Here is a 23,822-nt window from a genome sequence, read left to right on the forward strand (position 1 = left end):
TGTATTACCTGCTGTTATATGCGACGTTATGAAATTCGGCTATTTGTTCTACTTATCTATATTTACCCATACATAGGTTCATGTGTGCAGGGATCATTGAAAATGCGCGATGACTCAGGGAAACTGCGTTTAATCGTGCTGGATATTAAAAAGATAAGGTAAGTAAATACATATAATTATTTGGATAAAATTAAGTAATTATTATTTATGGAATGTACTTAAAGATTCGTGTTCTGAGCGAATACGATCAATGAGACAGGGAAAAAAGGGGATGGGTCCGGTGAGCAACATCCCGCGCCTGGTTTCTCTCAGATCATGTCAACTTCTCTTATAAATGATTTTCTAATGAAGTGAATACGATCATCACAATCTAAAGATACACAATTAATCAGTTCTAATCACAGCTAAGTTATTTTTATGATTCAAAGCTTGGCACAAATCCTCACCGATTAAATAAATCTTTTAAGTTGAACTAATCATGTACCGATATATATTTTTTGGGTTATGTAGTATTAAAGGTTTTGTAATACTTGAGAATTCCATATGAAGGTATAGGAAACCAATTTATTTATTTTGAATAGAATTGGCAAAAATCATAAAAACAAGCTATTTCTTAACATTAAAACTGCAAAGTAATACTTTCACATCGCTGTAGCCGTTGGCAAAATCTGTTTTAGTGTTGTGAAAAGTATAGTTTTCTCATTGTTACGACGAGCATAATTGAATCAAACTAAATTATAATGGCTGATAAAAAGGTGAAGGAAAACATCTCAAGGAAACCTGGACTATTAAGTCTGAAATCACCAATCCGCATTGAGCAAGCGTGGTGATTAATGCTCAATCCTTCTCCGTGTGAGAGGAGGCCTGTGCCCAGCAGTGGGACGATAAAAAGGCTGTTACAGTAACAACATTTACAAACTATTAATTGATGGAAGGCCACTGGTTGACCGCCTCTGTGGCGTATCAGACACTGGGCTGCGGAAAAATATTCCACATGCTATCGGCGCCTGATAACAATAGAAGTGCTTTGTGCTAATTTAATAAAGTCATTCGGATTTGGCTGATGCACTACAGTTTGTTTATGAAACTCTTCATCCCCCGAGCCTTTTCCCAACTATGTTGGGGTCGGCTTCCAGTCTAACCTGATGCAGTTGAGTACCAGGGTTTTACAAGGAGACTGCCTATCTGTCCTCCTCAACCCAGTTACTCGGACAACGTCTGAAACGGTTTTACCCATTGGTAAAACTGGTTTCAGACTTCTTTATGAAGCTCTATGAAGAATACATGTCACATCACGTCTCATTACGATTGGAAGTTTTACTCGTTCATTAGCGGAACTTCGAACTTGATTCTTGACCGTGTGGGACGCTGGTGAAAATTATGACTAAATTGTTCAATAGAAAAACGGCTGTAAAACAAATGCAAGTGTAAATAAATAATTGAATTATTTTTAGTCTACCTATGTACCTACAAGATTCATTCTAATCGGTCCCTACTGGAGGGAATTTCATACGAAAATGCCCACAATGCTGCACTTCGTCAGTTGTTACAACTGACCCTAGTAAAATATGTCTTTATAGTCGAGTTTCAATAAGTCGAGAGCTGATCACAGCCTAGCCGGTCATCGGTACCTTATCTTCCACTTCCTCAGTAAAAATAACTCCAATTATAAACAAACACACGAGTTTATTGATTGTGCACATAAATAGCACTTCTGATAACTGCTAATGTTTGTGTACATAGCTTTGCGTGTGTGCGTCACTACCACACCTCCTGTTTGCATGTGTGTGTGCTGTGTACAAGGAAATGTTTGCATGTGTGGGTGTGTAGCTGAAAGTGCTGTGTCATTGTTTGAGTTAGGTAGTTAATTATTTAAATGTTAGTACATATATATTTCTAGTTTTAGGTACAGTTATTTTTGGCGATTACTCAGTCCTTCGTTTGTGGTGTATCATATTTCAGTCTCATAGGTCAGCTTAAATTATAAGTGCGGACATGGGGAGTTGGTCCCACTCCCACCAATTCTTCTTCCTAGCGAAAACACGTAGAAAAGTCTTTGTGGTCGGTTTTGTAAATTAACTTTCAAAAAGTGATGATTTTCAGACTACTTTTCATGAAGACCGAAAGAAAATCTTTTCAGTACTTACCGAGTTTCATATACAATGTCACGATGTTATGGTGAGATGAATTGAACTCTCTACTGAAGCCAAAGGTTTTTGAACTGTATTACATAACAGCAAAGTTCATTATCCTTTCTGTGGGAAATCGATGCAATTCACATAGAGGATTATTTACAATCGCTATTACATAACTATTGAATCAGTGCCAAGTTCAACACGCATATTATGTTCACCTACGACTGTTCTTTGCAAAGAATTTTGAACCTTACGCTGTGAAGTTACAGTTGAAATTTGCTTGCCTGATTCTCTGAGCACATGCACTATATGCTCCTGTCCTGTTAAGCAATTTTGGACCTTATTGCTATTGCCAATCAATTTGGCTTCGTAGCTGCAGAGGATCGTATGTCAACTTAGTTGCGTTATGTCGCAGTAGTATTTCTAATTTAATCTAATATTCTATTGTGAGTTCGATGCTCGGGTTACTCAGGTGGAAATAGAGCGGAAAACTTGCGTATTTTTAGTTTATTGTCGCTGTTATTTTCCACGTACCTAGTTAAAGAAAATGGTTGTGGACTCCCGGTCGTCCAAAAACACAGGGGGATATAGGTAATAGGAGTATCGGAATGGAGAGTAAGGCCTCAAGCCCCTTACTATAGACAGGATTTTCATTTTAATAAAAAGGAGAACATTATAGGTATTTTGCCAATTGTTTAGTTTTCATTTCAAAGAACGAACACACGCTATTCCAGTTTGATATTGGTATAACGTGTGGCATAGTATCAAATTCCTACTACTACTAAATTAGAGCCAACTGAGAACGACACGCGACAGGCAAAAATTGTGGATCCGTGCGAGTCACAACTTGTTCAAACATGTATATAGACGATTTGCTGAAAAGGCATGTATAGACCGGAATAATGTGGGACTGTTGTACGTATAAAAATAGGCCTCTATTCACCATAGATAGATAGTGTCGTATAATTTTGAGATGGGACCTGAGTGCCTAGTGCGAGTTGAACAAAATTTTGCGAATGACTTCACTGTCGAGTTTAGCGAGTCAACTTCAAACGAACCGAATGCAATATTTAAGCGAGTGCGAGTTGCCATCTCGCAAATTACTCGCATCACGTTTCCTCACGGCGAATAGCGATGATCATTTTTGTTAGGTTGGTGTTCCGTTCGCTTGGTGGGATAAACCTACCAAATTTAGAAAGACGTCATTTTAGCATGTAATCGTATGGGACGACTGTCTCTCAAAATTTTTGGGGTTATTGTTTGGATGTTTTGTTTATGTTTGACGCGACGCCCGAAAAAAGTTTTTAGTTGTTTTAAATTAATTAATTTAAAATGAAGACAAGTTCTTGTCTAGCACCTGGAGTGCTAGGGAAGCTTATATATTTCTATGAGTCAGAACCTCAGTTACTTGTTCTAAATACACACTGCACATTTTTTGGGATACGTGCTTTGCTTCTCTAATTGGCCTTTGATAGGATCCAGTGGCAAAAAAGAATAAAGCGGTAAGCACCTGCAAATAAAAGAAGGAGAAAGTTTCTTCCATCATATACATACCTAGTTTTGTTTTGGAAATTGATATTGTAACTTACATGAATTGATAAATAGGTACCTTATGTTCCAAGGAAACACGTAGAGTGGATTTTAGATTTGTGCTTTGTCTCAGTTAACTGCACAAGAACTTAAAAATCTTCTTGGACAATCTATATCTATGTCTAAATTGCGTCTCCGTGAGGTGAACTAACGAATTAAAAAATGCGCAAGCCCTTGCCCCAATTCTGGCGCTTTTGTTGCGTTCATCTTGGGCCTTTGCGGCCGCAAACATCCTCCGAGCAAAGAAAAAGCGTCCTGCCATATTTTTGGTATTATTTTCACTAAATAAAAACTTAATTGTTGATATACGAATATCTCCTCACTTCACTTTCACCACAAAAATCTTCGTGAAAACTTTTTGGTTAAATTCGATCGCGTTTGTATTTATTTACTATTCGATCTGTCAAAATCTGAATCTCGCACTCGCATCACGGCAGAAATAAACCAATCCCATGCCTGTCACGTTCACTTGAGAGTCCGAGCGATTCGATTTCGAAAATTTGTAAACTGGCACTCGCTACTTTAGGTTCCAATTTTTGACAGTAGGCGGAGCTGTTTTTGTTCCATACAAATCTTAGTATACGCGCTCTCATGTGAGTCCGTAAATAAATTCACGAAAACTCGCACTAAGCACTCAGTAACTTAAAAATTGGGCCAACCAGACTTGAATCCCGTTGTTGGTGCAGCGGAAGGGAGTATCAGACTCCCACTGACTAAAAACCCATCCAAGCTCCTTCTCCTTTCGTGTTCTGGAGCCGAGGTAACCCTTTCGAACAATCCCAGAGATCAACTGACTCCTGCAGCCGTTATTTACCCACGAACTATTCTTATTTAAAAAGACATAAACAAAACACGATCAATTTTCCATCAATTAGCGACCAATAATATATTATACTGTCCATACAACTCATCACCTCTCGAACCTTTTCCCAACTATGTTGGGGTCGGCTTCCAGTCTAACCGGATGTAGCTGAGTACGTACCAGTGCTTTACAAGGAGCGACTGCCTATCTGACCTCCTCAACCCAGTTGCCCGGGCAACCCAATACCCCTTGGTTAGACTGTCCATACAACTACCTACATATGTAGTAGAAATTAGCAATTCATCACACATATCCTCTAACCATATACCAGCCTAACTTAGGAAAGTTTCAAGACCAAGACGCTTACAAATAGAATTACAAGCGGTTACGAAATATTATGCAATACCATGAACATAAATATTTATTGTAATGCACTCGTCTTTTTGAAGCACGGTTTACATTTTTGAAATCGTAACTCAGCGTGAATTTTTGTATCAAGTTTTTTTTCTATGGATTGTTAAGGAAGTTATTTCAGGCTTTGGGGTATGCTACATTTCTGGTGTGGTCTTCAGTCTTGTAACTACTCTTATTACCTACGTAACGTGTATATTCTTTCTCTTATTCTTGCTTGAATATCAATAATGAAATAGGTGAGTATATCAAATAGCTTTTATTTGTTCAGCTGCCAAGTTGGAAGATGTTTCCCTCATTCTTCTGCCACGATGAGATTATGCAGATCCTGCTGTGGGTTAGCAACGGTGAGGGAGTGTCAGACTTTTACTGACAAAAATCTATCGTGTTCCTTCGTAGGTCTTTTATGTACCAGGGTCGCGGTAACCCTTTCGAACAATCCCGCAACCCCGGCGGGCGCCACGATGAGTTCATCCTAGATTTAATTCACTAGCATTCCGTATAAGAATGAGCATTCCGCTTACGGTGCCCACAACTGTCATGTCTTCGGGATCCTCAGCAATGGACCAAGGGATAAAAGGATGGATTCTCGTATTGAAACATGCCTAGGTAGACTACCTACCACAAGACTAAGAGTAGATACCCCTATTTTATCTTACCACTTTATCGAACTTATGTTCTATCATAAAACAATAAATTAATCATCAAAATCCTGGTTATTACGTCTTAACTTCCAATAGATTGTATTATAATTAATTGTATAATTTATCATCAGATCGGTAATGTTATAAATCTTGCTGTGACCTTGCCAAAGCCGTTCGGAGTGAGTACGTCATCACTTGCCAAGTAGAGTAACGGTGAATAAGCCAAATTGCATTGTTTGTACTGACGTAATTTCTGTGCCCTTTCATTGATAAATATTACGCTTGAATTGAGTAATGGGGTCAGTAGGGTTTTTGCTAGGAGTTTATAAGTTATAACACCTCGTTAGGTGCTCATCCTTGGATATAGTCTTTTGTGCTTGTAATGATAAGTTAGGTACATCAAGTAATTTATTACAAGCAAGTTAAAAAATGAGCAATTTTTGAACGTTCAGTTTTTCAAAACACATCCCCTTTGTATGCTATTGCTGTGGAGAAGCAATGGTGGAACATATTACCTAAGTAACAATTCCGCCTGAAAATCCCTCGATAGAGCCACCCAGGGCTGCAGGTTTAATTCAGTTTCCTTAGACCTGAACAACCCTAAGAACACAGGGGTTAGACATATTATACGATAAATATTTTATCGCTTTTATTTATTCTCAAAAAAGTCTAATGCGTCGTCATTGGCACTAACTACGGAAATCCCATATTTTTCTAGGTCGAAGAAGATACTCGAAGCTTTAGATTTTGACCTCACTCACGTTTTTTTCTGTATAAGTTTTCGACCATATTATCCTTATAAAGTTAAAGTCAAGAAAAAGTCTAGAGCGCAATTTGCAGCGTTTCTATTTATATTCAGCGAAACAGATTGATTACATTTATTATTCCGTCGCTTATAATTTCTTTCACGTTGATTAAGTAACTGTTCAGTAGACTTGCACAATAGTAAGTACTTATCAATTGTTTAATAATTGGCCCAAGCCATTTACCTATGCTATTGAAGTAAGTTCTTACTTGGAGTCAAAATATGGTCATTCTTTACTTTTTAGTTATAATATCTTATGAATGTAGCTTATTTAATAAGCTGAAGAATTTATGATACCTAATAATTAATTTATCAACCATTTTGCTAAATAGCATGAATAGGGAAAATCGGCGATTATAAAATAACTTACAATATTATTGCTTTTATCGCATAAGTAATATGACACGTAATAATAATACCGTTTTTTCTTTTTATCAAGAACTAGGTTTTATATTCTAGTAGGTTTCCCCACTTTATTAATATTTATTTGCCCCCTTTATTCCCGATAAACCACTTCTATCAAACCATCATCTAAGATGACATTATCACTTATCATTTAACACACGTCCTTGTCTTACACCTGATGGCGTGAGCAAGCGTGACTGTGGCTGTAACGAGGCCAATGTCACATCAGTATATATATCATGGAAAACTTTCCATATAAGATGTACCAAGACTCTGTGAAAAATAACAAGAGAACCAGTAGTTTTAGGCACTATGTCTACTGGTGCCCAGGGCCCTGCATCTAGGTTTAGAGGGGTCCTGAACAACCGGTTTTTTGCAAATCGAGAGCAAAAGTTTACTACATTCAAAGACTTACGTAAGTCCCCTCATCATTGATAGCGTGGATACCCATCCACACTACTAACAGTGTGTCTTTTATCGCATTGAACTGGCTGACTTCCGAAGGGCCATGTTATTCGACGAAAATCACCTATACTCGTAATATGGATCAAGGCCTAAAAAAGTCGCGAAAAAACCTCGCGAAAACACCTATATAAGAACATTAAGGGTGAGTTACACCATTTAACTGTAAGGATATCCAAACAATAACCAGCCGTATACTTGCCGCCTATGGGTCAGATCGGCGATTTAACAACTGAAAGTGGTTCGGTTATCGTTACCACCATTTAATTATAACGATAACCAAACCTTAACTCAGCCATTTACTTCTAGCTAAATCTCCGATTTGACAACTGAAAATGGTTCGGTAACCGTTATACTGAAATGGTGCAACCCACCGTAAGTTCTTCATGTCTAATGTAAATAAATAAAGTAGGTAAGTAAACCGTTTGTTATTTTCCCCAAATCCATAGATTACGATGATATCTCTCGCGATAAATATCAAGGTTCCAGTCGGGTCTGTCGTATGAAACCCGAGACGTTTTCAATGGAATATATTGTTATTGACAAGGTATTTTATCGACTCATCGTCTGGAATATAGTTTACGATAAACTTTGAATAAACAAACCTAAATAAATCGAAGATACAACTATTAACGTAAATTTTCCGAATAGGTATGATGAACTTCGCTAAGCAGCAATAAAAGAGGAAATTCTTTTTTTGTTCGTGTGTTCTATGTGTTCGATTTTGCTAGGAGTTTAAGCAAGACTGTGGTATGCCTCTATTTCATTCCCCAAACCTTGTCACGGAAAATTGCTCACACGCAACGACGGAAAGTCGCTATACAGAAATTTGCAAGAGTTAGGGGGCAGGATATGGCCTGCATTACATATTACTTTTGCTCGGAATTTTATGCAGACAACCATTGACTTTTCTTTTTCTAGTGCTGTAGTGTATCAAGGCACCCACCACTCAAAAATTACGTATTCTTGGTTGGTGGTTCTTGGTACAAATATGGCAGCTGAGTTTACTAGCCCTAATCTGAAACTACTGATTATGAAAGCCTAATAAAATTTCATAGATTTGGAAGTAACAATAAGCTGTTATACAACCTATCCATCATGTTTTGAAAACATGCTAGTACAATATCATTGTTCCCGTTTACAATATGTGTTGACACACCTACATTTATTGCGTACATTGTAAATAGTGTTGTTTGCATTTCATTTCAATGGATAAATACAGTTTTGGTATTGACAAGTTTGATTAAAGCACTGATGAGTTCCATTTTTATTAATAGGAAGGGAGTGAGTGTCAGTATGACGAGTGACAGGGGAAAATGGAAGAAAATGACATATTGCGCCGACCCCATGTAATATTTGGGAACAGGGCAGGAGAAAGAAGAAGAGTTCCATTTTTAGATAGTCAAACTTTTTTGTCGTAAATTAAAAAAAATAGTTGTGATTTGAATTTAGAACACGAGTCTTGCACTGGCCTTGTAGTGCAGTTAACAGTTCTGTCATTTAGAACAAAAAATGCCATTTTCCCATTTTCCCTTGAAAATTGACAGCTGTCAACTTCACATAAGATTCGGTATCCTTAACATGGTTTATCAGATTTTTGGACACTTGTGCTGACTGGTCGCCCTTCAAAAAAATTATAACAATGAGTAAATATTATTGAATTGGCCCTACATCAGTTTGCTGATGCAACTGTAAAACATTCAGGAGAATAACAAATAAAACAATAAAGCTCAACACTGCAAAAATCAATGCTAAAACCAGGTCACTATGCTAGTATTAAGCTGAGTGAATAACCTTCCGTAAAGGCAGAATCAATTATAATTGAATCAGCTACAAACATATTGGTAACATTGCTAAGAAAGTCTACAGCAATCCAAAATGTAGATACATTCAGATAAGAATCTTGTTAGCCTTTAGTGCACCATTAAAATATTCTGACATCATTTACCAATAATTTGTATCAATAATCATATAACTTTATTACTTAGAATTACTATTTATTGCCTATAATGCTTTATTTATATGCCTGAGATACTTATACAACGATATAATGATAATTTAACTGATATTTGTGACAGTTCTTTACCCCCAGTCTTTGGAAGCCATTACAAGGCTGCTGGGTTGATTACTAGTGAAGAAAAGAGGTTGATTCGCAGGAATAAGACTGTATACTACAATAACTGGCCCGTAACACACATTACGTGTAGTGAAGGCACAATGTATTCGGAGAAACGGGGACGTTTACCGGCCGTTCGGTTGCAGACAAATCATAACAAGACTGACGATAATTGTTTTCCGCGCGGCTAACATCCTATCGTATTACATAAAACACATCGGTTTTACACTCCGACACTCGAATAAAAAGCCAACGTGCAATCGCAGATCGATAAAACACCGCACCACAAACGTAAATAAATCATTAGGACCGCACTTGCTCGTATTGATTTGAGTCGCATGTACGCATAAATTAATCGATTTTTAACAAACGTACGTCTATTTAGAGCGTGAATATACGTCTAATTTATAATTTGGCACTTAATATCCCGCTAACGATACAGAAATAATGAATAACTTACCCAAGAATGAGGTGCTGCAATGATGACTGGCTAATGCACTGAATTATTTATATTGCACTATATACGTAATTAAATTCTTACAGATAAATATAATTTAAGCTAGGAAATCAGGGACTTTAGTAATTAAACAATTTTAACTACGAGAATTACAAGAATTGTTATTTAAACGTGTAATAACCTTCCGCAAAGTGTTTCATTCAGCGATTTTTTTCTACGGAATTGTTCGATATTTTTACGCCAGAGGGCACACCTGTCTCGTAGACTTTTGACATTTAATTTATGAATGCGTTCCGATTTAACACGTGTACTCTATTCATTTTGCATGATTTTGCTTTCTCTTCTGTCGTAAAAACTATTCTTCATTTTGACTGTTGAAGTAACTGTGTTTTATAATAATAGAGATTAAGTAAAAGTAGTAGCTATCTTACTAAGTTTAGACACAACAATATTTCCTTTCATTAGAAAAATATGTATTTTTCCATGAATTTACTTGTGTTCTGGAAGAAATTAATAATGATCCTGTAGAAAGAAACATTCTATAAAATCTATCATAAGTCATTTTTCATCCAGGTTTTATTCAGTTTCAGCAAAACTGAAACAACAAAACGAAACGTTTGCGTCAAACTTTGACACTTGACAGCCACTGACAACTGATAGCTTAAAAATCCGCGCCCAATCTTGTGCACCTACCAAAATAAAAGAACCGTATAATATTTATTTTTGTTTATTGTTTACTGTTATCAAAAAGAAATGAGTGCTCGCACAGCGCGCTTAGCTAGAGAAGTGAACCACTTTGAAACTAAACCTCCTTGGGGAATAGTTTGCCATCCACGGGAAGAAGATATTTACGATGTTCTGAACTTCACTTTGCAAGGGCCGAAAGGTTCTCCGTACGAAAATGGATCATTTAAGTTAACTGTTACCATACCACAGAAGTATCCCTTCGAGCCGCCCTTAGTTAAGTTTATAACACCGGTTTATCATCCCAACATTGATAAAGGTAAGTCGCCAAAAAAAAAAAGAATTTTTATAACCGGTTTTACCGTTAACTGAATGCATGTATTTAAAATATTTACCACTGCAACACTTGCTTTGGTAATATGTCCCAGTATTTTCACACTATAAAACGACATTCCATCTTATTACTTCAAAAAACTTACAGAAGCATTCTTTGCTTACAGGAGGCAGGATATGTATGGACATGCTTAAAATGCCCCCCAAAGGTGCTTGGCTGCCCACCATCACGCTGGAGACTCTTCTTGTGTCCCTGCAGACTCTGCTTGCCAACCCTAACCCCGATGACCCTCTGATGATGGATGTAGCTAATGAATATAAGTATAATATAGACCAGTTCTTAATTAACGCTAGAAAACACACTGACAAATATGCTAAAGGATAAGTTATAGCAGCAATAACTTAAAAGACGCATGTTTACGTTTGTATTGAGATTGTTTACCAAAAAGCATCATTTTCCTAGCCTTTTCCAAACTATGTTCAGGTCGGCTTCCAGTCTAACCAGATGCATTAAGGTACCAATGTGCCACAAGGAGTGACAGCCTATCTTGCCTTCTAAAGCCAGTTACCCCTTGGTAAGACTGGTTGTCAAGACTTACTGGCTTCTGACTACCCATAACAACTGCTATAGATGATCAATGGCAGCAAAATGGTAATCAAAAAACAATCTGAGGTAATTGGTTAATATTGAATTGCAGAAATACTTGAAAAGAATGTTGTTATATAGGGAAATTGGTTTTCAGTAAATGGCAGTTACAGTACAACTAGTACTTTTAACACGTTCGTGGACAGAACGAGATTAAACATCATCGTTCGAAATTAACGCGCAACGTGTATACACGTCCCCGCGTGCATATCTCGCTCGATTGTGTCATGATGTCTTGGGACGATTCGCTATGATGGGACGCTACGTACATACACGTCATATAATTTGTATGGACATTTACTGTGTCATTTTGGTACACAATCTAAAGTTGTAGTGTCCGCGAACGTGTTAATGAAGGAAAAAACTGTGAAACAATCTGGTCACAACATTATTAAGTATGCACCTAATTATAGATTTGTAAGATAAGCATATATGATTAAGTTAAAAGCATTGAAAGTCTGTACATTAGGCTTACTTTCCTTCTGAACACTTGGCTTCTATATTTTTGTGAGTTTTTAGTTATTAAAATAATCTGTAGAACATTTTGTTATGGTTTAAGTAAAACAAGGAAAGATGTACTAAATAAGAGACTGGTCAATAATATTTTGATAATCTTTATTAATTTTTGTTTTATTTACATGATTCCACTATAAGTATTGTTTTTAAATAAATAATCATAGCATTTTAGTCAATATTAAACAGATAAATTGAATATTGAGAATTACACATATTTATGCAGTTATTTTTTATATGGAAGACAAAAAAAAATTGAGGGTGAGTATTTGTTCTGAACATATGAGACAATTTTGTTACTATATTAATCTTATTCCATAGTGAGGTAAACTTACTCTGATTAAAATATTGAAGAAACTATCATAAGCAAATATACAAAAAGCTTTAACGAACAGGTAGCCAAAGACAAACCATGTCAAATCTGTCATAAAGGCGATTAACTTGTCTCATAATAGTTTTCATTTTTATTTATGGTTCCTTCATTATTTGAAGACTTTACCAACATCAAGGTAGGAAATTACACTATCCTAAAAAAAAACGAATCACCTCTTGGTACAGGTGTTATATAGTAATGTTGAAAGTTACTTATATTTCTTTGAAGACTTACATATTTACATGATAAAACATATACCTGATAACTTATTGTGTTAATGAGTATAACAAAGCATACACAGGAATGATGCCATAATGAGGTATATAATATACTTTTTTTTTATAGTACCTTGAGCTATATTAAATATTTCTTGGAACACAGTTGCACCCTTTACTTAGCCAGATAAAAGTCCTTTGCATGTCTTAATTGACAAAGGTTGTTATTAATATAATTTTTATATAAACAATTAAACCTTTTACACAAGGCATTAGATAATACGCTCAGAGTAAGCCAAACATTTAAGGCTGCCCATATGCAGAAAGCAAGATGTAAAAAAAACATTAATTTCAACCTTTTCAGCCAGTATCCGTACTGCTGTCATCACCAGAACTCGCACTTTCTGTCTCAGAAGAACTACTATTCCTCTTTACTTTTCTACCAAGATTCTTTGGATTTTCTGCGCTGGCAGCACTGGGTTCTTTATTATTATTACTTTCATCAGTGGTCAGTGGTTTTTTCTTAGATTTCTTGGTAGTTTCACTGGTGGTAGGTTTCAGAGTTTCTGTGGAAACTGTGGCAACCATTTTGGATTCCGTCCTGGAGTCGGATGGTTTGAAGTCTTCATCATCATCTTCTGCAGGGCGTCTGTTGGCTATTGATGCAGCTACTGCTGATTTGTATGCTTCTGGGTACTGTGTGCTGAAATTATTGAGTAATTTGGTTAGTGCACATTTTTTTACTTGAAATAAGTGTCTGTAAATCACACAGCATATTTACCAAATGCTATTTCTATGTACAGGGGATTGTTACTTGTTTTCCAGTTTGTACCTTTGAATGCTTCTTTACTAAACCTATAATTGCAAGTTTGTTACACTCAGAGTGAAACAACAAGTCTATTGATATTCTATGTATAGGGCTAACCCTTGCAAATATTATAGGCTACTTACTATTGATGAATATAGATAGATAGATAATAATGTATATTCTTTATTGTGCACACCAATTAAAAACAAAGAAGAACAAACAAAAATTTTGAAGTCGGTGACACAATGGGCGGTTATCGCTAAAAGCGATCTCTTACAGACAACCTTTGGATGGATTGTGACAAAAAGGAAATAACTATATCGCAGGTATTTTTTATATAACTTCTCATTGCTTATGAAATCAACCATAAGCTATGTTTTCTTACAATACCAACCTTAATTTAGTCTTAATAGCTCTAATCTTCTTAAATATAAACTCCAGATCTTTCCCTCATCTCCAGCAGCAGCTGCGTGTGCTTCGTGAACTCCGTGGAGGCAGCTCGCAGCCGGCTGGCAGACAGCTGGTTGCAATTCGTTAACATCTCTGTTGTCTTCTCAAAACGCTGCAACCTGCAATTTGTGACGTTGTGGCTTTAGAATAAATGAATGACTTTGTCGGGTAGTTTTTTAGATGAAAATTGGAAGGTGAACATTATAATTCATGGAGTAATTAATTGTCTATTACCTACTATAAACACTGCATTAGACAGCGTTAAAACAATACTGTTTACCTGTTTATCTGTATTTTTAAGTGTACTGGGAAAAAGAGGTTGATAAGTGTCTAAAACACTAATTTGACCAACTATGCAACCATTTCATGACGTACAATACAATATTGATAATCTGCAGGATACTTCTAGAAATTCTTAATTCAAATACTCACATATTCTTCTGAGCACGGATGATAGTTTCTACATCGTTCTGATTCACCATCCCCGCCAAACCCTGGACAAAAACTTCTGGGGCTGAGTAATTCTGGAAACATTCTATCGAGAAATCGCTCTCAGGAGTATCGTTAGCCATTTTACAACACTTTTATTTCAGCGAACTGGCAGGAAAGAAAATAAATCGATATTCGTCAATGACTCGTTGTTGTGACGAAAAATCAAACAAAATGTTGGAATGTCAATGTCAGATTGACATTGGACTTGACTAGGACTAGACCATCGAGATAGGAATGACTAATGGCTAGACCTCGGAAAGAAATGCGTTCTGTTGAAATTGTTAAATATTTAACGTGTGTAACAAGTAACACGGAGCGGGTTAGCAAGTTATTATACATTTATTAACAATAAAGAAGGTAAATACATAAAGTACACTAAAAACAAATGAAACGGTTGTAAGCTTCGATAATGTGTAAGTTTTTTGTTCGGATGGTAGTTTACTGCGCCATCTACAATCAACTGAGGACTAAAATGATTTCCACTATAACGGGGGCGTGCAACAGATGTCTGCAGTAGTTATCTAACGAAAGCCTCCTGTATCATTATAAATCAATGATGTTATAAAGCCTATCCTCTTTTTATTTATAATATCATTGGCTAAGCATCTAAATAAATTCTAATTCCAGGGCATTAGTGTTCTGTACGCCCGCATCCCGAAGGAACTACTTACTATTAGTTATTCTGATGACTGAATCAGTTTTCCACAATCAAGTTTTCCATAACAGGATCCAGTTTTCGCGTGAAAGAGTAACAAACATACATAATTATTTGTGTATGTACTTTCACACTTTCAATATCAGTATTATATGAGGGGAATCGTATGAGGATCTAAAGGATTTTTAAGTAAAATAAAATTCGATGTGTTATTATTTACGGATTAACGTGGCCTAAGCCCTGGATTCAAGATGGAATGGAACTCCACATCTTGATCGAAGCTGCGACGAAATATTTTCCGAGGTTGTTTTGGTCGTCTGCCTTTTGTTTCTTTTATTTCTTCTTTTCTTCTGTTGTTTTGTTAGTGGGAGATTATACTTCAATGGATTCACATCAATGGTGCCACTTCATGTAGCAGCCATTGAGGGAGATATACGTTTCTATTTTCATCAGAGAGTGGCATAATTTTATAAGTTCCTTTTGGAGATGTGACTGATTTGTGAATATGGTAGTCACCACTCTTAAGATGCTGTTTGTACTAAATTTCCGTCATAATCTTCTTCGGGCGTGTTTTCGTCGTGTGATAGCACTTTTTTTATTTCATTTGCTACTGCATCCCCGTTTTCAACATTTGTTAGATCAAACACAACAGCTTCTACATTCGCGTTTTTATTTTCAATATTTTGGTTATTAGAGAAGACGGTCTAAATCCATATCTTGAACTAGGTTCGAACCTGTGACTTTTTGTACACCTTGTACCTTGTGTGCATTAAAATTGGTTAGTAAATTGTCAACGTCAGACATACGAGCACGACTGCATCTAAATCATTGCTTATTTTGTCCTTTTTAGCTAACTGCTTTGAATTGATTTTTAAATTACTTTCCTTGTCATCGTACCGGCTTTGAGCACTCTCAGGGTACGGTACATGTATCTCCTATACACACCAAATTGGGTTGGTTTCTGTCATGTATCATCTCTGTTATCATCTCTAACATCAGCACTAAGTCTTTTATCCTGGCACCTGTTCCCTGCGCATCGTAACTCACTGACGTAGCTGCCATCGTCAGCTAAATTTCTCTGTATCTCGTTGAGTAAGTCAGCAATGTCTCCATTCACACTGTCATCAGTATACTCATTGTTGTCGTTCCCTCTAAACATTATCACGTCTTCGAGTAAATTCTGCGCATTTTGTAATTTTGGATATTTGTCCACGTTGTTTGCAAATATTTGGTTAATGAGCTGCAAGTCTTCTGCTCGTTGCCTTGATTTGAATCCGATGAATATTTACCTTCTTTTGCTAGCACACGCAATAACTTTTCGAGCTCATGTTCGTTTTTTCACTAAATAATTAGTATCGGCTGCTGGTTTTCCATTTGTTATAGTTACTATTCCAAATAGAATAAAGTATGAGATCTTCATAGCTATTATTTCAAATTTTGTTTTTTAACATACTATGTTACTGACTGAATCAAGTGATCATCAAAAAGAATATTGTGAGTTTATTTAATGGGGAATTATAATTACTTGTGTAACCAGTCGGAGGTGAGGCTATCCGCGCAAATTGAGCGCGAGATTGGAAATTTTATTTGTTATAACTACTAATAAGAATATTGTATGTTAAGTTAGGGGTACTCGTTACAGATTTTGGACCTAATGCACATTTTCGAATTTCGTAAAATGTCTTCAAAATGAAGACTGGCACAAAACTTGATTGCAAGTTTTATTGTAATTAACTACTTCACTATACTTCAGCTATAACTACTTTAAGTAGTATTGTAAAGAACTACCTACTTAAGTTATTTAAATATTGACACAATTATCCTTTTAGTTGCAGATTATCATATAGAGACTCCCCCATGAGCATCATTATACTAAACTTATAGTGCTATAAATTAACAAGAGTGCGATAAACAACTGAATATGGTTAATGTAGTACATAATCGCGATGTAATTGAAAAACAATTTAAACCAGGCATCAATCAACCAGGAATCAAACATAGTCAATCATAACGAATAAAACAGTATTCATTATTACTTCATCTATTCTGTCGTATATCAACGGTTTGAAGAGCTTCAATCTATCTAAACTAATGCATCGTTTAAAACGAAATAACAATCTGTTGTCAGGAAACAGTATAATCTACATCTAACACATGAAGACTTATTCAAATTATTATCTCTACGACATTTCCTCCCTGATTATAACTTCTGTCATCTTCATATTTCGCATCCTCTAGCACTTTAACGAGATCGTTAATTAATTCAGCAGCTTAATTACTTTCAATGTAGTCTACCTCATTATCTTCTTCATCTCTGCCAGATCTCTTCTGGTAGTAATAACTGTTCTTCTTATTTTTTTTCTTCTTACTGCTACATCTACCCTCCTCACTATTTTCTTCTGGTGAACAATTATATACTTTTGGTTTCTTCTTACACATTCTAAGATTTTCGTGAGCATCGTTTATTTCTTCATCATTAGATTTTTCAGCTGGTTTGAATCCCATTAAAAAATTTAAGGTTTCTACATTACTGATGATCGTTTTCGGGTCTATTTCTTGTATAGGTTTGATTTCTTTACACTGGGCAGAAGTATGCGTGTGACTGGACATTTGATTGGATTTGGTGTCTCTGTGGCCTCCATCGACATGGTTGAAGTTTAGACCATACTTCGCTCGTTGATTTGTCAGGGTATGCAGCAAGGATTTCAGTTTATCGTTGTATTCATCAGCTGTTACATTTGTAACTAATATTATAACGAAAGTGCAGACAAATGCGATGATGGTTGAAGTCATTATTCAATACTTGCTTAGTAGATACTAATCTAAGAAAGCAGATGCTGAAGATGTCATTTTAATTAGGAATTTTAATTGATTAGACATACTGAGATAATGGTTAATGAAAGTTTAGTTTTAAAGATGAGGTAAACGTGGATCAAGAATAAAGAGACGATACATAATGATACATTCAATTATGCAATAAAACGTATTTTATTTATTTATTCTTTACTTGAGAGTAAACACTGGTACACAGCTGCTTCCGGTTAGAAAGACAAGAATCCGACCCCAACTTAGTTGGGAAAAGGCTCGGACGATGATTTACTTGTGAGATAATGCGTTAGACAGATAAGCACGGAAGATCAAAACATGCTGTACATACCCTGGAAATGGAAGGGGGAAGACGATAATGATTTATTAATTTATGGTAATGGAATGATACATTAAACTAAAATAGAATGAGAAAGGCTTGTTATCTTTGTTGTAAGATTCACTGCGATATAACTTTTAATGCACTTTAATCGTAAAGTGTCCTGTTGCGTTACAATATGGCCGTTACTGTATACACTTGCCTACATTTAGATATTACAGGATGGAATCATATCTAGCCTTAACATTGTACCTTATTGCTTTTATATCTTTAAGAGCTAAATAATAGTCACTTCTGCTAAAAGCTTGTGAAGTACTTTAAGCGTTTATTCCTGGCAAAATTTCTTCATCTTTAACAGTCGCTACTGGTAGCAATAGGTGAAAAAGTCATAACACTAGTTTTCGGAGGGTTATCGAGTATCCCGGTAACCGGGTTGTGGGTTTGAGGAGGTTCGATAAGCAATTGCTACATGTAGAACCCTATTTTTTAATGCATCCCAAATGACGAATACATACAATCCTAACATGTTGCGAAAAATATAATTACGGTTTAAAGTTACATAGGAATATTACTTCTGGAAATATTTAAAATTAATAAAAAGCAATGCAAATAAAAAAAATATATTATGCATCAGTATTATCTAAAGATGAATAGGGAGGGAGGTTGGTACATGAAGTAGTATCTAATTGTTACAATGCTCGAAAGCAGTCATATATAATACTTATTTAACTGTGATTAAATAAATATAAGTCTTTTTGGTAGGTACTCAAACTTTTATTGAATATGTTGACCTACGTTACAATTCACAATAAAACATTAAAAATAAGATAATATGACGATCTTAAAACGCAGAACGTTGCGATGAACAAAAGCAAATATTATATACTGAGAAACATCTTAATCTAATTGTCATTTTTCAAGTAAGCCAGCAAACTTCTAACTCTTTGCATGATTTCATTCCTGCTTTTTAACAAGGTTTTGTAGCTCTTTATGATCAAGTAACTTGCTTTGTCTCAAATTTTTTTTTATAACATTTTTCAGAAGATTATCTACATCTTCCTTGAGATTGATTTCTTCAATTTCATCGTTATTCGGGCTATCATTGAGATTGTCATCATTCCGAGTTCTTTCACACCTGTTGCCATTACAACGCAAATCGGGTAAGCCGTTGTCATTGCCATATCTAGTATTATTGTCATCATCATCTCTGTCCGTTTTATCCACAAAGATTCTGTTTTGACTGCATCTAACTCCATCGCAGCGCAAATTATCTTGACCCCTGTCATAATTGTTATCATCACGATCCCTTCCGCAGTAGTTTCCATCACAGCGCAAATTAGCGTTACCGTTGTTCAAGTTTAAACTGCACATTTCTCCAACGCAGTGCAGGTTTTCAATACGGTTTCTGTTATCTCTATCATCATCATCGTCATCATTTCTATCATCGTCTAATGCAATGTTATTTGAATCATCACCGCCACGCAAAATGTTTTTATTTATGTTGATTACGTTATTATCTCTTCGACTGCACTTTTCTCCAACACAACGCAAATCATCCCTGTCATCCCGATCGTCGCTATAAGCTCGCAACAGATTGCTGAAATAGTTACTAATACTGTCGCTGTCTTCTACACTGTTATTATTGTTATTATCTTCTCTGTTGCTATCGTAATTATTATTTCTGTCGCTATCGTAATTATTATTTCTGTTGTTTTTGTAGTTAGAATTTCTGTTGCTGTTGTAATTGTTACTCCTGTCCCTATCATAATTATTATTCCTGTTGTTATCGTAATTATTGTTTCTGTTGCTCTCATACTTATTGTTTCTGTTGCTATCGTAATTATTGTTTCTGTCGCTATTGTAATTATTGCTCCTGTCGCTATCATAATTATTATTCTTATTGCGGTCATACTTATTATTTCTGTTGCTACCGTAATTATTATTGCGGTTGCTATCGTAATTATTATTCCTATTGCTGTTATAATTATTGTTTCTGTTGCTGTTGTAATTATTGCTCCTGTCGCTATCATAATTATTATTCCTATTGCTGTCATACTTATTATTTCTGTTGCTATCGTAATTATTATTGCGGTTGCTATCGTAATTATTATTTATATTGCTGTTGTAATTATTATACCTGTTGCTGTCTTTTCTGTTATTGCTGGAAGAGTCCTCTCTGTCTTCATTATTAAGTTCTGATCGCAATTCGTTATCAAGGTAATTTAGGAATTCTTGAATTTCATTTAATGATCCATCGTTGTTTGCCCCAGAACTTGCGAGAGAATTCCTGTTTAGTAATTCATTTAAACCTTCTTAGTTGTCAAGACTTGACTTGCTGTAGTCATTTAAGTTATTTCCAGGGACGACTTCATACGAATCTGAAATGCGAAATTTATTATTGTTATGGCGATTTTTTGGTTTATCAACGTGGTAGGCTACTGCGGCTCTGTCTTCATGGTGTGTCCCTCGCTTGTCCTCATGATGACTTAACTCTATATCATTACCTTGCTTGTAGAAACCGTCCAACAAATGCCTGAGGTCTTCCGCAGCCTGGGCAGATTCATCTTGTCTGTAAGCAGGATTCCCATTCGTGAATATTACTAACCCGAAGAGAACAAAGTATGAGATCTTAGACACCATTGTTCAGACTCCTGGTATCATACTGCCACCTAACCGAAATGATAATGGCAGTCATTTGATCATATCTCTTGGTTTTAGTGAAGAATAATTGATTATGAATGATGAATAGGATATTAAGCGTGAGATTGGAAATTATAATTATCTCTCTAAGATACTCGATGAAGATGATAGGTGTTTATCTAAGAAATGTTTGTTAATCAAGAAGGTGTAACTGAAACTAATGTGGTCAAGACATGGGACTGTGGTTATGATTAGGTACGTGCCTGTCTGAGTTCCATTTCTGTGAACATGTTGTACGGATCCTTGGAGCTATGTAAAATTATTCTTTCGACATCCTAGGTCCTGACCATCTGCTTGACATGCCATTCTTCTAACGTCCACACCTCCTGATCTTTTTATTTTCCCGATTTGGTGCTAGGCATCCAGGTTGAGAGAGTAAAATGGCACAGAAAAATCTTACATCACTGTTCTTCAGCAATTAACTGTTCGGTACACAAATAGTCTTGAGCATGAGCATATTATCCAGCGAAAAGTAGATCCATTGGGAAAAACAACTACTAGTTGCTATCCCAACTAGCACACTAGTGGAAATAGCTGCCTATTTTGCAACTGTTAGCTGTACAGTAGTGCTTTAGGGGTTCCGAAAGTAACTTTAAGTTCTACTATTGCTTCCGTAGCTGCTCATAGCTGTAAATATCACTCAAGGCAGCAGAAACTGAACCAAATGTCACTCTAGGTTTTACAAGAGATCATTCTACAACCCATTTGCAGCCTTCATCTTTAAAAGAGAGTTCAAACAATTATGTTAAAGGTTAAAGCTGCTAAAGAGTTTCTATTGCCACTGATGTACGCGCAAGAACTGCATAAAGACTCTAATTGTACACTTTTTAACGGAACTGTATAAAAGATATATTTTATCACTTTTCTGCCACTAAAGGTTCCATTGCAGAAGTGATTTGTTCTTTTGTGCAGACTTAAGTAGGAATTTGATCCTCTGTTCTACTTATAGCCACATTAAGGCTCCACAATAGGAGCAGGAGGTTAATAGACATTGCCTGCGCATTTGGATACATTCTGTTATTTTATTCACAAACAAGCAAGGGTCCCCGTAGATTTCGTTTTCTCAATTACTGATAACGAATCAGTTACAGAGGAAAAATAATGTTTGTTTTGAAGTAAAAAAAAACTTATAACAGAAAATATGTATTTATTCAAGAATATAAAAAAAAATCCGTAGCTCCATTTATTTACTCTCAAGTATAGTGAAACACTCCGTTTTTCCCATTTAGATGGACACATGCAAAGTTCTTGTTTATTTTATTGTGCATTATACATTTGCATTATTTTGAACGGTACTCTGAAAAGAAGGTAACACATATTACTTAAGTGTTAAACAATTAACAATAATATATCATCGTATTATAGAGTTTCCAACGACTTCTACGGATCTATAAACAATTAGCCATTAATAGTGTGGTTTGATATCTGCAGTATCACAGTGCAGACTTGAACTGCAATAGAGGTACAGATATTACTTGGACCTTCAGAAGAGTGAAACTTAGCGCTATGACGCGCAGAGAGGAGTTTTTAAGGTTGAAGTTGCAACTTAAAGCTGCTTTCAATGGACGCCATGTTTAAAAGATAATTATTTATTAGTAAATCGAGAAATTTATAGGTTTTTATCGCATTTGTAGTAAAATATATCTAAATATCGAACAAGCAACTTACTAAAAACGAATGTAGTCCAGTATGTAATTTCAATATCGTGTAGGTATGTGATACAAAAATATTTATATAATAATAATTTATATATTTTACGATATTCTGAGGTAATTATTGAGGCGCGTTAAAAATACTTCAACAATATCAACTATATTCACGATAAACTGATCGGCGTTTGTAGCTACTTACCATATAATACAAAATATAGCTCAAAAACACTTACCTTCAGGTAGATTTAGTGGTATTCAGTAATGTCTGACTCAGGAACAACAATATTTATTTATAAATGAGAGACAAGGTGAACGATCAGTGAAGTTTTCTTCATTCAGCTATATTTGTCATTCATTCAATCATCGCCATAAGAGCTTTAGTATGGTGTTAATTATTAGTTGCCGCTCCTGTATCGCTTTTATGCCTCTACTATGAAGTTCTAATGGAACTATAGACTGCAAAAAGTTGTTGCCCCTTTGGCTGCAAAATAAGGTCTGTAGAGCACGCTCTGGCGCTTGAGCTTGGCACCTTTAGTAATAATCGGATTGGCTCTAAAGCTCTTAAGCAACAGTTTTGTGCTACTTGGGATAAATCCTTTTACGATTTAGGAGTAATTAAAATAAGCATATATGTAAACATGTATTTCAATGCTCGTACAATTGAAATACTTACATACTTTTAGTAAAGCTTAGGGAAATCTGACCAAAATTTTTACATCTTAGTAAATAAATTAGCCTAAAGTCGGTTTCTATTGATATAAAGACTTTTTTGCGTAGGCAGACAATTTTCCTGCGCGTGTCTTCGAATTAATATTTCTTAGAAATACCTGATTAGGTACATAAGTTTAATCTAGTTCAATTTCCAGGAGAGCTGTTTCCAGACTGGATAAGGGCATCATACGGGCGAATAGCGATGTTTGAGCAACTATAACCTAATAAGCATTTCGCCCATTATATGTAGCTTCTCCCAATAACTATTAGCCATTTTCGGTATAGAAAAATAACAACAAATCATTTGGTATTTAGATTTATTACTTATGGATTAACAAGGTCTCTTCAATCCACCCTACAAAGTACAACAAACTTAAAACTACTTCGCTATTTCGATTCCCTGAGACAGCAATCTTTTTAGTTGTCTTGATAACGCATTCCTATCGTTTCGGTTCTCTAGATCATACACCGCAGCTTCCACGTTAGAGTTTTTATCATTCGCATTAACTAGAAGGTTATCTAGATCAACATTTTCCAGTATCTTAGCTCCCGGTAGCTTATTACTTTCAACATTCTGATTTGACTGTAATCGCTCTAAATCTGCCAGGTCTACAATGA

General features: G+C 35.7%; 4 protein-coding genes across 4 annotated transcripts in view; 1 reads left to right on the forward strand and 3 right to left on the reverse strand.

The window, feature by feature from the left end:
- The window catches only part of LOC124641618 (oxidative stress-induced growth inhibitor 1-like), a 55,914-nt gene extending 45,899 nt beyond the window's left edge, over positions 1-10,015 (reverse strand). The window contains exon 1 of the mRNA XM_047179772.1: positions 9,831-10,015. The gene's annotated coding sequence lies outside the window, so the exon portion shown is untranslated. The remainder of the gene's footprint in view (positions 1-9,830) is intronic.
- Positions 8,735-12,112, forward strand: LOC124641624 (ubiquitin-conjugating enzyme E2 T-like). The gene is made up of 2 exons (XM_047179777.1): positions 8,735-10,830; positions 11,012-12,112. Exons 1-2 carry the CDS (start codon positions 10,581-10,583, stop codon positions 11,227-11,229), a joined length of 468 nt encoding a protein of 155 aa, XP_047035733.1. The 5' UTR covers positions 8,735-10,580; the 3' UTR covers positions 11,230-12,112.
- On the reverse strand, positions 12,089-14,576 carry LOC124641620 (kxDL motif-containing protein CG10681). The gene is given in 4 exon segments (XM_047179774.1): positions 12,089-13,294; positions 13,794-13,846; positions 13,848-13,968; positions 14,282-14,576. Coding segments are annotated over 4 exon segments (657 nt in total). The 5' UTR covers positions 14,422-14,576; the 3' UTR covers positions 12,089-12,951.
- Positions 14,577-19,095: 4,519 nt separating this feature from the next.
- LOC124641475 (putative uncharacterized protein DDB_G0282133) lies at positions 19,096-20,781 on the reverse strand. The gene is made up of 2 exons (XM_047179545.1): positions 20,646-20,781; positions 19,096-20,336 (listed from the first exon to the last, which is right to left on the reverse strand). The coding sequence occupies exons 1-2, from the start codon at positions 20,779-20,781 to the stop codon at positions 19,096-19,098; spliced, it is 1,377 nt and encodes a 458-aa protein (XP_047035501.1).
- Positions 20,782-23,822: the final 3,041 nt, after the last annotated feature.

This window comes from Helicoverpa zea, chromosome 22 (assembly GCF_022581195.2).
Source record: "Helicoverpa zea isolate HzStark_Cry1AcR chromosome 22, ilHelZeax1.1, whole genome shotgun sequence".
Lineage (NCBI taxonomy): Eukaryota > Metazoa > Arthropoda > Insecta > Lepidoptera > Noctuidae > Helicoverpa > Helicoverpa zea.